Raw genomic sequence first — 17758 nt, 5'->3', positions numbered from 1 at the left:
CCCTGGGTGACAGTCACAGAAACTGGGCCACCAGACACATGTGCAAGCTCCCATCTGGAAGACTGCCTCTCAAGAGCACAGCAGGATAGCACAAAGACCGGGCCAACCTTCTTAGGTCTCTGGAGAAGATTACATTTCACCCTTAGATGGGTGTTTAATTAGCCTGATGCTCAAGCTGCAGGTACGAAGATATGGAAGATATGTAGGAATGAAAAACTTCTTTCCCTGAACTACTGGGAGCCTCAGTCTGTTGCCTCGTGCTGTGCCCTGGGGGCAGTAGCAGTTAAGAACACTGTCTCTGGTACAGTCCTGTGACTGTGTGAGCATAAGCCCTGCTGGCCACCACAGCCAAGAGTTCTGGAGGTGTTTCCTGGGCACAGCCATAAAAGTCAGGGCACCAGATGAGGGCACGGACTCCTTGGGAGGAGATAACAGCAAGCTGGAGTGAGCCAGAGGGAGAGTGCCAAGATGGTGCCCGCTGACCTCCATCCCACAGAGTATTTCAGTAGGCCAGGTGTGTGTTGAATTAAATACCTGCCCTTAGGCTGAACCTTGAAGATAAGCAAATAAGCTTCTTTTATAAAAGTCTGGGCACTTTTTCAGTCAGCTGCCTCTGCACTGGGCACTGGGGTGAAGGAGTTTGTCCTCTTGAGCCCTTTAAGGAGTGTTTTCTCAGTTCACTGTAGTCTTGTGGGTTTCATGGATGCAAGGCCCTTTGGCTTTCAGAGCTGGATGTTTAGGGGGCTCATCTCTCAGGTGCAGGGGTTAAAAGTTGTGGTGCCCAATGCCAGGTTCAAACAGAGGTTTTGAGGGGTTTGATATTTTTCCCAATTGTGGGGAACCATGCTGGGAGTGGGTTGTATGGTGAGATTGTGACTTCATCTCTCCTAGGTACTGCAGTTTGGGTTTTTAACCCTCAGTCACCCAATGTTTAGGAGTTGCTCAGCTGGTTTGGGGCTTTTTGTTTAGTTTGTTTTGTTTTTGTATTTTTTTCAGAAGAAATTATTTCTTTTGTAGCTCTGTGAAAGAAGAGGAGTTTGGGATCTTCCTAATTTGCCATCTTGAACCAGAACCCACTACTATTTAATAAAAATGAAGGACAGAGTTGTCTGGGAATAGCTTTGACTTCATTCCTTTTTGATTTCCAAGGGAAGGATTGAAGCTGTACTGTGAAGTTGCACAGAAAATAATTAAAATTAAAGAACACCTAATATAAAAGGACTTATTTCACAATGACTTATTTTCAAGACTGGCTTTACACTGAATTTGTATAAACGTCTCTCAATTTAGTATAAATGGTCTCCAAAATTTCAGATCTAAATTAATAATAATAATAATAAAAGAAAATCCTGGTAAGATAGGAAATACATGCGTAGTTTGGGCAGGAATAAAATTAATTTTAAGAATCTTTTCATAGATACTGCACTTGGAGAAGTAACTTCTTTGGTTTGATTCTTAGCTTATCATCATTCCTACTCTCTATCCTACTCTCTTTCAGGTGAGGCCCTGTGCAATTCAGGAGAAAACAACACCTCCTTTGTGATTATTATTACTATTGTTATTATTAGGTTTCATTTAAATCCAAGTTAGTTAACATGTGTTGTAATACTGGTTTCAGTTGTAGAATTTAGTGATTCATCACTTAGATATAACACTCAGTGCTCATCCCTTTATTAAAAGCGACACTCTATCACCTGCTAAAGTAGTAGTTAAAATCTACCTTGATCTTCTTTTTTTTTTAATTTTTTTAACGTTTTTTAATTTATTTTTGAGACAGGGAGAGACAGAGCATGAACAGGGGAGGGTCAGGGAGAGAGAGACACAGAATCTGAAGCAGGCTCCAGGCTCTGAGCTATCAGCACAGAGCCCGATGCGGGGCTCGAACTCACGGACCGCGAGTTCTTGACCTGAGCCGAAGTCGGCTGCTTAACTGACTGAGCCACCCAGGCGCCCCTACCTTGATCTTCTATACATGCTTTCCTCAACACTGTTACCTTAATTTTAATCAGTAGAATAACACATTCTTAATTTGAACAACAACTGTCTCTTGGCAATGGCAGTGTTTCCACCCACTTTGTTGGTATGGGAGCTCAGGAGGATGGACGGTAAGTCAAGGAAGCTGGAAATATTTGCCTTTCTATATGGTGCTTGAGAAGCTTATTCACACAGTAGGACTGTCCCAGGGCCCTGGTCTGCATGACTGCAGCAGATTCCTGCCAATGCACATTTGGGTGTTCCTGGACTTGATGAAATGTGTCTCACAACTTTTAAAGTAGCTAAAAAATCCAAGTAAATAATAGAAATCACAACAGACGCCAAAGCAATAGTTATTGGTTAAAGGAAAAATGCCTGGGAAACAGGTCAATGGAGTTTGTGACATAGAAAACTCACAATAGTTGGGGCCCCTGGGTGGCTCACTTGGTCAAGTGACTGACTCTTGATCTCAGCTCAGGTCATGATCTCAAGGCTCATGAGTTCAAGCCCTGCATCAGGCTCTGTGCTGACGGGATGGACCCTGCTTGGGATTCTGACCTCTTTGCCCCTCCCCTGCTGTACTCTCTGTCGCTCTCAAAAAAAGTAAACTAAAAAAAAAAGAAAAAGAAAACTTTGATAGAAAGGCATTTTAACTATCATGGTACAGTTTCATAAAGCAAGTACAAAAAAAAAAAACTTTCCAAGTTAACTTTAAAATAACAGAAATATCCCATATCTTTGGTTACATGAAAACAAGAGAAGTATCCTGAAGCTGAATAACATAAAGAATATAAAATAAAAAAGATGAATTTTTCTCCTCCTTCACATTTTCCATTATATCAATAGCGACATGAGATACTCAGAAGTTTTAACTATAAAGATGAAGCATGATGTTTATTTTGTTTTTGAGGCATTTCATCAAAGGCTCATAGGAACAACCATTGGTCAAGCACTGATTAGGATTTTAAAGTTGCCCCCAAATTAATTTTTTTTAACGTTTATTTATTTTTGAGACAGAGACAGAGCATGAACGGGGGAGGGTCAGAGAGAGGGAGACACAGAATCTGAAACAGGATCCAGGCTCTGAGCTGTCAGCACAGAGCCCGACGCAGGGCTCCAACTCACGGACCGTGAGATCATGACCTGAGCCAAAGTCGGCCGCTTAACCGACTGAGCCACCCAGGCACCCCAAAGTTGCCCCCAAATTAAATAGTCTTTGTAATCAACAGTAAATTTATTTACCACGTGCTAGGCTCACTTCTAAGTGCTTAACATGCATGATGAACTTATTAAATGATGACAACCAAATTAGTGGTTTGGTTAGTTAATCCTTATGTTTTCAGGCTGATAAAAAGGAAGCAAAGAAAGGTTAAATAAATGGCCCAGGGTTACCCAATGAATAAGAAATAGAGCCCAGAGTTGAATCCACACTGGATGCGAGGGTCCAGGCCACCACCACCACCACTCTCTACTTGTCTCTACAATAGAAGACTAGGCAGTGAAAATAGTAACATCTGTAACATTCATTACGTTATTAATGAAATTCATTTACACAAGGTACCACGGTTGGTTCTACAGACAGGGTTAGGGGTTAGGGGTTAGAGTTAGGGTTAGGGTTAGGATTAAAACATCTAAAACTGTTCATACTCTTAAGTAGCTTTGGGGTGCCTGGGTGGCTTAGTTGGCTAAGCATCTTAACTTTGGCTCAGGCCATGATCTCATGGTTTGTGCGTTCAAGCCCCTGGTCAGTCTCTGTGATGACAGCTAAGAGCCTGGAGCCTGCTTCGGTTTCTGTGTATGTGTGTGTCTCTCTCTGCCCCTCCTCCACTCATGATCTGTCTCTCTCTCTCAAAAGTAAATAATTAAAAAAAAATTGTTTTAAGTAGCTTCAAATCAAATGGATGTTAAGATAGCATAAATACCTTTGGTATAAGATATAATAGGTATCATACTTTTTAAGTTTTTAGTTCATTTTTATTGAGATATGTAACAAAACATTATATTAGTTTTGGGTGTACAACATAATTAGATATTTGTATATATTGCAAAATGATCTCCACACTAAGTTTAGTTGACATCTACCACCTTACATAATTGCAAATGTTTTTTTCTTGTGATGAGAACTTTTAGGATTTACTCAGACTTTCAAGTATGCAATACAGTATTAACTATTATCACCATGCTGCACATTATATTCCCATGACTTTTTTTATTTTTATTTTTTCATGTGTTTTTTTTTTTTTTTTATTATTTTGAGAGAGAGAATGAGCAGGGAGGGGCAGAGACAGACACAGGATCCAAAGGAGGCTCTGGGTTCTAAGCTCTCAGCACAGAGTCCAATGCGGGGCTCGAACTCATGAACTGTGAGATCATGACCTGAGTCGAAGTTGCACGCTTAACAGACTGAGCCACCCAGCTGTCCCTCCCATGACTTTATAACTGGAAGTTTGTACCTGTTAACAACTTCTTTCACCCATTTAGCCTACCACCTTGCTACTGGCAATCACCAATCTGTTCTCTGTATATATGAGCTGCTTTCTTCCTTTTAAAAAAAAAAAATCCACATATAAGTGAGAGCATGAAGTATTTATCTTTCTGTCTTATTTTACTTAGCACAGTGGCTTCAAGGTCCATCCATGTTGCTGCAAATGGCAAGATTTCTTTTTTTATGGCTGAAAAATATTCAATTGCATGTATATACAGCATATTTTCTTTATCCATTCATCTGTTCATACACAGATTGTTTCCATATCTTAGCTACTGTAAATAATGCTGTATTGAACATGGGATGCATATTATCTTTTTGAATTACTGTTGTTTTCTTCAGATAAATACCCAGAGGTGAAATCACTGGATCATATTATAGCTCTGTAATTTTTTGAGGAACTTTGATACTGTTCTCAATAGTGGCTTGTACCAATTTACATTCTTACCATCTGCACATAATCATTTTTTCTCCACATTCTCACCAACTCATTATTTCTTGCCTTTATGATAGCTATTCTAACAGGTGTGAGGCAATAGCTCATTGTGGTTTCGATTTGCATTTTTTTCTGATTAGCGATTTTGAACACATTCATGGACTTGGCCATCTGTAGGTCTTTGGAAAAATGTCTGTTTAGATACTCTGCCCTTTGTAAAAATCAGATTGTGTGATTTATGCTATGGACTTTTAGGACTTCTTTATATATTTCCAATATAAACCCCTCATCAGATGATTTGTGAATGTATTCTCTCATTCCATAGGCTGCCTTTTCATTTTGTTGATGGTTTCCTTTGTAGTAAGTAGCTTTTTAAAAGTTTGTAGTTCTAGTTGTATGTTTTTATTGCCTTTAATTTTGGTATCACATCCAAAATCTATTGCCAAGCCCCATGTTAAGGAGCTATGGTTTCTTCTAGGACTTTTAGGGTTTCATGTCTTGTATTCAAGTCTTCAATCCACCTAGTTATTTTTTGTGGATGTTTTATAATAGTGGTTATTTCATTCTAGACCACATATGGCAGTCTAGTTCTCCCAACACCATTTATCATGGAATGTCCTTTCCTCATTGTATATTCTTGGTTCCTTTGTTGTAAACCAGTGGACCATAAATGAGTATGTTTCTGAGCTCTCTAGTCTGTTCCTCAGATGCATGTATCTATTTTTATGTCCCTACCATACTATTTTACTCTTTGTCATATAGTTTGGAATCAGGCAGCATGATGCCTCCAGCTTTGCTCTGTCTTATGTATTTATAATCTAAAAGAGTGTTTAGATAAACTCAGATGTTTAAGAGTGGGGATAAACTTACACATTTTCTAGAAATAAGGTAGCATTCTCAAGAGTTCTACAACAGACATGAAGTTGAAGTGATAGGTTTGACACCTTGATTTGGTCTTGGTCAAGTTAATTAATCTCTCTGAGCCTTTTCTGATCTTACAGATCCTTTGACATTCAGTAAGAACATGTGCATTTTGAGACTTTTTCAATAAGTGATTGAATCTGAATGAATTTAATGAAGCATATAGAGTCCTTTAAACGGATACTGAAATGAAGGGAATTTTAGAAACCAGAACAGCTTTCACAAATTTAGGGATGATAACTGGGACTATGACTGGTTCATTTTGGGTCACATGCCTAGTGATGAGAGACCAGGACTGGTCAGGTTTGATCCTATGCCAGGGAGGATTGGCAGCCCTACTGGAACCATGTAGTTCCCCAAAAAGCAGACTAAAGAGATGACAGGTGAATCTAAAAAAGGTAACACAAACAAAAGTCCTAATAAAAGTAACATTACTAGATATGAATGAACACTTCCCATGTCCCATGGATTGTTTCAAGCATATCTCACACAGTATGTAGACAAATACTTGGAGGAAGGCCCAGGCTATGCACAAAGTACTTTTAGGATGTAACGTAGAAGAGGAGTGGAAACATAATGAAGTGGGATCAGATAGTGGATGAGCTCTGAATAGGAGGCAAAGTTAAACTTGGTTTTATTGAAAAGTCAGAGCCAATGCCCTGATAAGACAATCAGTTAGGATAACTAGCCTGTATGAGAGAAAGGAAAAATGGCAAGTGGAGAATTTAATTAACAAGCCATTTCATGCAGAAGTGAAGCAAAAACCTACATTTGGTAGGTGGTAGTAGGAATGGAAAGGAAAAATAAAAACTGGCAAGGCATTGGAAGACTAGAGTTGTGAGCAAAATGGTGGCTTATCAGAGATGGAGATGAGGGCTAAAGAGAGTTGTAAGTGGCTAAAAAGTTGCCTGTTGAGGCACTGAAGAATGATGGTACTGAGTGGCTACACTGGCAAAATTAGGGGGTAAGAACTGGTTTAATGAACTGGTAAGAACTGGGAGAATGATGATGAATGTGGTTTGGGACATATGGACGTAAGAGCAGGCAGTAAATTCTCAGAAGGGGATATCAACCAGGCAGTTTTAAATGTGGCACCATATCTCCTGAAGAAACTTGGGGCAGGAAAAACTCAAGATTGTGGCAATGAAATTGCAAAAAGATAAAGAATAAATGGGCATTCCATAGACTGATACTTAGTAAATCCTAATGTCAAACATGTGTTTAGTCAACAGGTTTGTAAAATTTTAAAAATTTAAATTTATTAGGATTTATTAGTAACACAATTACACAGAATAAAGTTCAGGAATTCACCAATTATGGTCACCAAGATGTGCTTCTTTGTGGCTTTTTAAACAGTATTTCTCAGGATTCATATTTATTCATAGTATAGGTGAATTTCATACATAGCTTCACAATAAGGATGTTACAGGTCTTCCATCAGTAAAATTAATGAAAACATCTTTCATGAAAGGCACGTAAAGAATCTAAACTAACACATTTAAGAAACTGTGATAACTGAATTTCTTTACATCACAAAGAAGAAAAACAAATCCCCAAAATATAACAGATGAAAATGTAGTCTGTGGTTACCCACACCCACACACGCTTCAAGAAATATACTTCAACAAAATGACAGCACGTAACTAAGAAACTACTTATCCACAAAGCTTATTGAAGGACCTTTTTCAAGATGAGTAAAACAAGAGAAGTAGGGTAGGGAATGCTGTTCATTTTGTTGAAATGAAGTCACAGAGACACATCATGAATCATGAAAAGAAATGACTATCAAAGTCCAATATCTAGCTGATATGTAACACTTATTTGAGCATACATAAAATCACTGACTTTATTAAATACTATTACTCATTTTCTAAGTGTAATTGCCCGTTTAATTGTCAGAAATAATAGCACAATTTAAAAAGAAATATTAACTCAAGCAAGTGGAAATTTGAGTAAGAGAAAAAAGTAATTTTAATATATAGTGTGATAATTAAATTTGAAAGTAGTTACATATAGGAATCTAAAGCTTGCATTAGATCAGCAGCTGAATATTCAAAGATCTTTCTTGTTATCTTCCAAATAAGGAACTATCATGTATGCTAGGTACAAGGGATTTCCCAAAGGAAATACACAAATGAATGTCTCAAAATTCATTATGCTGACATATTTTTACCCACAAAATGCTCTCAATCCACCTAAACTTAGTTATAAATAAGAATGTAGTTATTTAAAGTGTATAAAAATTAATCTGGCATCACCTTTAAGGAAATGCATGAATACCATCCAAATATTAAAATTCAAAGTGAAAACAAACCAACTGAATAAAAATTAAGTGTTTATAGTAAGTCTGAGAGTATAGCCTCAAAAACCTGAAATTTCAGTTTTTCAAACCAAATCTAATGTAGAATTAGATCAGCATGCACTTTTAGAAGAAAAATTAAAATGCATACAATGTTTATATAACTGATCCAAAGGCAGGTATATTCATCCTCTTAAGAACATTTCAATAAAACACATTAAATTTAAAGAACAAATCATGTTATTAAAATAGTCTGTGCAATGTTTGTACAAATAACTTTAAGATTACAAGTATACATATAATCAAGATAAGGGCTGCAATGTTTCCTAATATTAATTACTGTACTTAAAAATTTACAAGACATGAACATAAATAAAGCTGTTTAAAACTGGCAAACACGGTAATAGTCTGTCATTCAGTACAAAGTACTTAGTATTTCTGTTTATTACCAAAGCCATCACGCTAGAATAAGTTGCCACTCTTAAAGCCTAAAAGTAACGTGGAAAACAAAAGTTATAAATACATGTATACATACATTTGCATATTTACACATAGGCAGAAATCATCAATACACTAGAGTCGAGCATTAACACTGCCCTTAGTTTCCCACTGCAGGACCACCTCTCTTAAGAAAGGTCCTTCTATTACTTTCAGTTAAAAAAACACAACAGAACAACTTTGGTCAGGTCCCAGATACATCTGCTGTATACTACATTGTGTTGCTGCAAGACTCTAATTTAGAGAGATCCACACAGAAGTACTCATTTGGTTTGAAAATGCATTTTACCATTAACTGCAAAATTTAGAAGAGACCACAATCTTTTAGATTATTTTTTATGATGACATCTGTTACAGCATCAAAAACAAACTGCACATTCTTCGTATCTGTGGCACATGTGAAGTGGGTGTATATTTCCTTTGTGTCCTTTCTTTTATTGAGGTCTTCAAACTGACACTGAATATACGCAGCTGCCTCTTCATATGTGTTTGAGCCTGAGATGGGAGAAGGCAAGAAACATAAGGCGAAAAGTTAAAATGAGTACACATCTAAGCAAAAAGGACCTGAAAATATTGAAATCAGTTCCATACATATAAAATATGTGGATTATGTCACTGTATTTTTCCTTTTAGAACAAGAGGAAGGCATTCCTCTAAATGAAAAATACCCAATGTTAATTACCTTTCAATGACTCAGTTACCCTTAAAAAAAAAAAAAAAAAACAACACACCAAAAGCATGGTATTCTTGGCTCCCCGGGGTCTTTGTTCCTGCCCAATCCAAATGCCAGATCTTCCTTTTTCTTCCCTTTTATACTCGACATCCCAACACCAAACCAACTCCCTTCCCTGACGGTGGTATGCTATTTCATTTCCAGCCTAGTGGATGATCGAGAAATTACCTGGTTGAATGGTAATCGGTATTTTTTATTCCCTTTCCTCTATACACATTAATTAGCATTTGTCACTTTTCTTTATTCAAAAATTGTAGACGGGTCTACAATGTGGTTTACGGCCATGAGGTTAAAAACTTCTGAGTAAACTGAGTAAACTCCAGAAATGGTCTGTAGCTAATGATAATCACATGCACATGCAGCAATAGTTTCTAGGCAAGCCCTTGACAGACCTACCTACCTATGTTCATCATTAGACATATAAAGACTGTTAATAACAGAACTAACTTGTTAGGAAACAACCCAAAAGTTTTGGTATATCTATACAATGAGCTGCCATACAGGAATAAGAAAGGAGAATAAAAGGACTATTGCCACATACAACATGAATGTGTTCCATAAATATACTGTTGAACAAATGAAGCCAGACACAAGAAGAGTATATACTGTAGGACTCAACTGATGTTGGGAAAAAGAAGTTGGAAAACAATACAAATTAATCAACGAAGACAAAGTCATAATAACTTGGTGTGTCGAGGGTGGGGACATTTGTTTAGACTGGGAGGCATGATGGAGTTTCTGGGAACCTGGAAATAATGCTGTCTCTTGATCTGAGTGCACATATCTGTGTCTTCCCTTTTTAAAATTTCAGTGAGCTTCACATTTATCCTAAATGTGCACGTATGTATATATTTTATATGTGTACATACATGATACTTCAAAAACTGTATTTAAAAAAAATTATTAGATCTCTCTCTTGCAGTAGTAACACAAAATTATTTGCTGGGCTTTCAAGGTCCTCTGTTACCCAGCCTGCTTCGTAAAGCTATTCTGAGATCCTGTGGTCCACACCTGTAGCTTACTCTGTGTCAGCAGAACTCTATGTTATATAACCAACTCCCACCTGGGACCCTGCTCACAGAACTCTACCAGCTGCTTCACCAGCTACTGCAAATGATGCTGCAATAAACACGCAGGTAGCACCTATCTTTTTTAAGTCAGTGTTTTCATTTTCTTTGGAGAAATTTCCTGAAGTAGAATTGCTGGATATTTCTAATTTTTTTGGAATCTCCTTACAGTTCCCACAGGGGCTGCGCACCAAATTACATTTTCACCAACAGGGCAAGAGGGTTCCCTTTTCTCTATAACCTCACCACACTTGTTTTTTTGCCAGTACCTATTCTAATCGGTGAGGTGGTAGTTCACTGTGGTTTTGGTGTGCATTTCCCTGATGATTATAGAGATTCTGAGCACCTCTTCATGGACCTGTTGGCCATTGTAGGTCTTCTTTTGGAAAAATGGTTCTTCAGATCCTCGGCCCATTTTTTAGTGGATTGTGTTTTTTGCTATTGAGTAGTAGGACTTCTTTATATATTTTCAATACTAACCCCTTATCAGATACATAATTTGCAAGTATCATCTTCCATTCCATAGGTTGCATTTTCATGTTGTTGGGTTTTCTTGGCTGTGCAAAAAACTTCATAGTTGGATGTGGTACTACTTGTTTATTTTTGCTTTTGTTGTCTTCACTTTTGATGTCCGATCCAAAAAATCATCGCCAAGACTAACATGAAGGAGCTACTGCTTATATTCTTTCAGCAGTTTTATGGTTTGAGGTCTTTGATCCATTTTAAGTTAATTGTTTGTATGGTTTAATATAGTGGTCCAGTTTTCCCAGAACAATTTATTGAAGATACTATCTTTTCTTCATTGCATGTTCTTGGCTCATATGTTGTAATTTTTTGATCACATATGTGTAGGTTTATTTTCTGGGCTATTTCTCACATCTGTGTGTCTATTTTTGTGTCAATGCCATAATGTTTTGATTACTATAGCTTTGCAACACAGCTGAAAATCAGGGACCCTGCTGCCCCCAGCTCTGTTCTTTCTCAAGATTGCTTTGGCTATTCAGGTTCTTTTGTGGTTCCAAAAAAATTTTAGGATTGTTTATGCTATTTCTGTGAAAAAGAATGCCACTAGTATTTTGAGAGGGATTGCACTGTATCTGTAGGTTGCTCTGGGGTAGTATGGTCATTTTTAACAATATTTTTTCTAATCTGTGAACATGAAATATCTTACCCTTACTTTTTCTTCTTCTATTTCACCAATGTCTTGGAATTTTCAGTGTAGAGATATTTTTTCTCCCCTTCTTACATTTATTCCTAGTTATTTTTTCTTTTTGATGCAGTTGTAAATGGTATTGTTTTCTTAATTTCTTTCTGATCGTTCATCACTAGTGTATGGAAATGCAAAATATTTTTGCATATATACCGTGTATCCTGCAAATCTACTAAATGCATTGATTAGTTTAACAGTAGTTTAGTGGAGTCTTTATATATGTATACATATATATAGATGTTGAATAATATGTATATATAATACTATAATCAAATAATACTATGTTGAATAAAAGTGGCAAGAAAGGGATTCCTTGTTTTATTTCTGATGGGTTTCCTTGTTTTGTTGAAGTATGATGTTAACTGTGACCTAATAAATGGCCTTTCTGTTTTGAGGTACATTATTTTGAGTTTTTAGCATAAATGAATGTTGAGTTTTGTCAAGTGGTTTTTCTGTATCATTTGAGAGGATCAAGATTTTTATCTTTAACATTTGCAAATCAATATGATATATACCACTTTAACAAAACTGAACTACCCTTGTATCCCTGGAATAAATCCCACTATATCACTATGTAGAATTCTTCTAAAATATTGTTGAATTTGGTTTGGTAACATTTTGTTGAGGATTTCTGCATTTAAGTTCACCAGGGGTACTGGCTTGTAATTTTCTTATGCCATCCTTGTCTAGTTTTGGTATTAGGGTAAAATGCTGTCCTCATAAAATGATTTTGGAAGTGTTCCTTTCTCTATTTTTCTTTTCCAAGAGCTTTAGAAGGACTGGTATTAATTATTCTGTAAATGCGGGTAGAATTCATCAGTAAAGCCATCTGGTCATGGACATATTTATTGAGAGGTTTTGATCATGAAGTAATTGGTCTGTTTAGATTTTCTGTTTCTTCATGATTCAGTCTTAGTAGGTTCTAAGTTTCTAGGAATTTTTCTACTTTTTCTAGGCTCTCAAAATAAGTTTATATTTTAACTCTTTCAGGTGGCTAGCAGACAACCATATACTTTACAAATCAAAATTGAGTTTATTGGTACTCTGAAATTCTAAAGCAATAAACTGTGTCTTATTGACAGATGTTAATGCAACCTGTCAGTTAAAAATATGTTTTGAGAAAAAAGCTTCTTGAACAGAGTGCAGAGCTTAACTTGCTATATATATTATGGGTAGCTAGACTGCAAAATGCTGAGAACTAAGATACATGAATAAACTCATGAGTGTATTTCTCAATCTGATTTTAATTCTTAAGAATGGCAAGGATGTGGTGAGAAGGTAATAGGTATTTTCTAGATGTGATAGAACCGTCATGTATAAAGGCAAATATGATCTGGTTCAAGAATGAAGAACTGGGAAGGACTGGTAATATAATTGAAAGGGAGATGGAGGAGATTTGAGAAAACAGTAACAGGAGTTTCGGGTGTTAAAAAACACGTATATGTTCAATAAGCAGCTGGAAACGCAAGCCTGAGGCTCTAGGGAGAAATTAGAGTTGACAATGGAATTCAACATGGTGAGGAAAAACATGACCATGAAAGCAGGGAGCGCTAAAAGACTACAGGTTGCAGATGGAATGTGGTGAAATGCCAACATATTGATATTTTAACAGAAGAGGTGCAATAAGAGCAGGCAGAGGTGGAGATAAACCCACCTCTGCCTGCCCCTACTTTAGAGGCTACAAAGGCAGGAATTAAAAGTGGAGGTTGCAGCAAGAAGCAATGGAATCATGACTTAGAGCATGTAGTGAGGACTTTACATTCTAATCCTGATATTGGCATTGTGAAAAAATTATGCAATACTCTCTGTGTTCAAAGATTGTGAGATCACGGATTCTTAGTATCTTGACAACATAAGAAATATCCTTTCTTGGCTGATCTGAAATCCCTGTAGGTATGTGACATTTATAGATTCATTTGGGCAACTCTGGTAATATTAGAAAAAAGGCTACTTCATAATAGAAAATGATAAAAATAAACTGAAAGACAGATGAAAGTAAAGGCAAAACTGAGCCACCTTGACTCTGGATAACTTCAAACTCAGACAGGACTACACATAGTTTTATTCCTAATGAGCACTAAAATGTTTCTGAACAAGGTGACAGGATACAAGGACTTTCAAAAAGAACACGGAAGTTTAAAAATAAGCAACTATGTGAAATTTTTTTGAATCAACGTATGGGAGTACACAAAATGACCTGTAATAATGAGTAGTGTGATTATACTTATCCAAGAATCTTCCCCTTTGGTTCTAATGAGAATTTAACTCTGGCAGTCTGGTTGTTAACAGGCTGGGTGCAGGCGCGCCCATAGACTTGGGTTTGGATTTAGACTGTCCTTGAGCCCCAGTGTTCTCACCTGCATGAGTGGGATGTAAGAGCACTGAAATCATAGGGCTGTTTTATCTTAGGCCTGTGAAAAGGCAGTAAATACTCAGTGTACTATTAATATACTCAATACAAGACTACCTTTGTGTTTATAATGAAACAAATTCTTGAGACTTTAAAAAAAAATAAAGGATGTGGTCAGGGCAAGTTGTTTTCAATTAGCTAAATTAACCAGACTCTTCAGAATATTTGGGTTTAGAGACCATATAAACCAGTGGTAGTCAAACTCTCTTTGAGGCACAGAATCTTTCTTCCTCATTAAAGTAAAATCTTATTCAGAAACCTAATATGTAAAACAGAGAAACAAAGTCACCCTGCTTTAATAAGAAAGATGCTGTGTGCATGGATAGGGGAGGGAGGGAAGTATCTTTAGTCCCTGTACCTACTTTTCAGTAGCAGCCCAGGAGGTGCTCTAAGGAGCTAAACTAAAACCAAGTTTTAGCTCAACTTCTGATTTTACAAATGGGGTACTGAGACCCAGATAAATTAACTGCCTTGTTCAAGATCAAAGAGCTAGTTATGGAAATGCCAGGACCGCATCTCAGGTCTCCTTTTCTAAGTTCAGGCCATTTTCCACAGCAGGCGAATTACAAGACCATTAACAGTCTCCTTACCAGTGTTGGGATTACTTGTCAAACTGTGTGACTCCCCTGAAAAATAAGTGGTTCGCGGATTCCTTCTTCATTCATAACCCTTATAACTACAGTTCATGTTCTTTTATAGTAACATGCAGCTTTTTTTGTGTGTAAGAGTACATCGTCTTTGAGATTAGACCGTGAACACAGACTGGTCTTATTTACTGTGCATCACACATACCTGACAGAAGATCATCATAAAAAATTACGCAGCAGCTTTTCCATTTGAATATGTTATTTCCAATAATCTTAGCTACACCTCAAGGAACTACCTGTACATGAATGCAGTTTAATAATTTTAATTAAAGGTGATCTACAACTGAAATCTTGCCTTAGGGGAACTTTAGTTAGAAATATATGACTTGACAAGTTATCCACAGAAACTAAAATACCTGCGTATTCTGGATAGCATATAGTGAGAGGGCTCTTTTTGATTTTTTCTTCAAAGAGATCCTTCTTGTTTAGAAAAAGTATAATAGACGTATCTGTAAACCATTTGTTGTTACATATGCTGTCAAACAACTTCATGCTTTCATGCATTCGATTCTGTAACAGGAAAGAATACAGTTTGTCACAACACGAAGGGTTTTGAAAGTATTACTTTTAAAAAATAGTGTTATCAGAAGAGAGAGCTCGGTCAGCTGAAAAATAACGTAGCACAGAAATACATTCCCGCCATTTAAGAACAAGTATTGATTGCAGGGGAGATGAATGTGTACACTACTCATCACTTTTTGCATTCAACCCGTACTCGCACAGTGCCCACTATGTGTCACTGTACCTGGGAACACCCTGCTGCAGGACCCTGCAATCTAGAGACACCAAGTGTGAACATTCAAAAAGAGATCTCACTGTTACAAAGTTAATGGAAGCTTCTCCATTAAAAGATAAGTAAAGGTTTTTAAAAATTAATAAATTGAGCAATTAGCCCAACCCTCTAAATATAATGGTGTGTTAGGGACAGAATCGTCCACTCCAGTTTCCTGTTCTTCTAGTATATGTGGTATCAAAAGGACACTGACAGAAAGGAATATGTGATGGTGAACTGCACTATAATTGCACGTGCCGGATTTTAAAAATACAAAAGTGACATTTTGATCTCTTTTTCCCCAGTCTGTATTAAAGTTAACTTAGAATGACAGTGCTCTGAGGCGCGTGGGTGACTCAGCTGGTCAAGTGTCTGACTTCAGCTCAGGTCATGATCTTGCAGTTTGTGGGTTCAAGCCCCGCGTCGGGCTCTGGGATAATAGTTCAGGGCCTGGAGCCTGCTTCGGATTCTGTGTCTCCCTCTCTCTCTCTCAAAAATAAAGACTTAAAAAAATTTTTTTTAAATGACAACACTTTAGGAGCGCCTGAGTGGCTCAGTCAGTTGAGCATGTGAATCTTGATTTTGGCTCAGGTCTTGATCTTGCGGGTCTTGAGTTTGAGTTCAGGCCCCACAGAGCTTGCTTGGTATTCTCTCTTGCCCCCTCTCCCTCAAAAATAATAAACAAACATGTTAAGGATAAAAAATAAAATGACAGAACTTTAAATTTCTATATAAAAATATTTTCCCTAGATTAATGGTACATTGCAACACCTCTGAAAATTACACGGCAATAGCAAAGTATAACATGGCTTAAAAATTACAGAGCTGGCAGAAGTAACAAGTGAAGAAAAATGAGCCTTGGACTATTACAGGAGTTAACTTTACTTTTTGTCACTTCCTAGATAGCAGATACAGGAAATGCATAATTAAGCATATCGGATTGAAGGGAGATTAACTCTCAGTCTTTTCTTATTCTTGGGGTCCCTCTGTGCTTCTTTACCGTACTTCCCTTTCAGTATATACAAAGAAGAGCCAGAGGAAAGAGCCTGAACTTTCAAATAACTCACGCCATTAGCGAGAATTACTCAAGAATTATTCTCAGAAAAATCCTTGGCAGTATCTCCAGCCCTTCATCTTTCACAGTGGTTCTACTTGCCATTTCCTCATCTTCGGCTAGAACCAGGTCATAGTCACTCAGAGCCACACAGAAGATGATGGCGGTCACTCCTTCGAAGCAATGAATCCACTTCTTCCGCTCAGATCTCTGTCCTCCCACATCAAACATTCTGTAAGAGAAAAAAGGAGTTGGACATCACCTTAAATGTTAGAAAGGGGTTCTAGAATATCATCAAAAAAGCTCCAAATTGCAGGGGGAATGTGGGATGGGAGGAAAGAAAAGGACATTACACGGGAGGAAAATGATGTCACAAATTGGTTTTCGCAAAGGGAAAAAAAAGTCTGGTTTTTAAAATTTTTGATTGAAAACAAAGCTCAAAATACCCGCAAAAAACAACACATTCATTAGCATACGAGAACACTTAGATCAGAACATGAAAGCAGATACAAATGAGTGGACTGCACTATGAGTAAACACTGAGAAGTCACAGGAAGCAACTAGGGAACGCAGAGATTAAATTCAATTTGCCAGAGTCACAGAACATTAGAGGCAGAGGACATGGTCCCTTCTTCCCACCACAAAACGTTTTGTTTCTTTCAGAAGCTAAAAGTAGGACTCTGAGATAAAGGGGAAACCTCATTTCCAGGTAAGAAAATGCTGAGTGAGCAAGTGACACTTAGCTGGGGCCAACAGGTGGCCTAAATTAAAAAGCAAAGCCAAGGTATAGGAACAAAAATAAGAAATAGGAGACAAATGGGTTTCCTTACTGAATAGTCTTAAAAGTTAGAGGAAAAAACCCAATTTTTATACAATGTTTAACTGTAGACTATTGTAGCCTGGTGTACAAGGTAGTAACACAAGCAGCATACAGAAAATGATCTGTTCATTTTTTTCTTATAAGAATTTATGAAGTTAAGCAAAAGTTGAAATGCACATAGATTGTTATGCAACCTAGAAATAACCACTTATATAATGGAAACACTATGCAAACTGGTGCATTTTAAAAGGCTCCATTCATCTAGATGGTGCACTAATTAAAATAGTCCCTATTTAATTCTCAGGCAAAAAGAATTTCCCTGCAGAATAGTATTGGCCTATAAAGCAAATCGGAGTACATCAACTAATATTGTTACTTTTATCATTATCTCAATGCCGTTCATTCTATTGGGTTAGCTAGTGATTTGTTCCT

At 37.1% G+C, this 17758-nt stretch overlaps 1 protein-coding gene across 2 annotated transcripts in view; it reads right to left on the bottom strand.

Annotated features, from left to right (window-relative positions):
- Positions 1 to 8868: 8868 nt before the first annotated feature.
- Positions 8869 to 17758, bottom strand: part of GNAI1 (G protein subunit alpha i1) — an 88478-nt gene continuing 79588 nt past the window's right edge. Inside the window, exons 6-8 of one of the 2 annotated variants that reach the window (XM_047096250.1) lie at positions 16594 to 16738; positions 15037 to 15190; positions 8869 to 9108 (exon numbers count right to left, since the gene is read on the bottom strand). In XM_047096250.1, the coding sequence (XP_046952206.1) occupies positions 8918 to 9108; positions 15037 to 15190; positions 16594 to 16738 (490 nt within the window). In that variant the 3' untranslated portion in view covers positions 8869 to 8917. The remainder of the gene's footprint in view (positions 9109 to 15036; positions 15191 to 16593; positions 16739 to 17758) is intronic. The other variant, XM_047096251.1, reaches the window with a different exon arrangement.

This window comes from Lynx rufus, unplaced genomic scaffold (genome assembly GCF_022079265.1).
Source record: "Lynx rufus isolate CCGP_SWC_20201006 ecotype Redwood Valley unplaced genomic scaffold, mLynRuf1.p SCAF_4, whole genome shotgun sequence".
Lineage (NCBI taxonomy): Eukaryota > Metazoa > Chordata > Mammalia > Carnivora > Felidae > Lynx > Lynx rufus.
The sequence above is the reverse complement of the archived record's forward strand: the minus strand, read 5'-3'. Positions and strand labels throughout refer to the sequence as shown.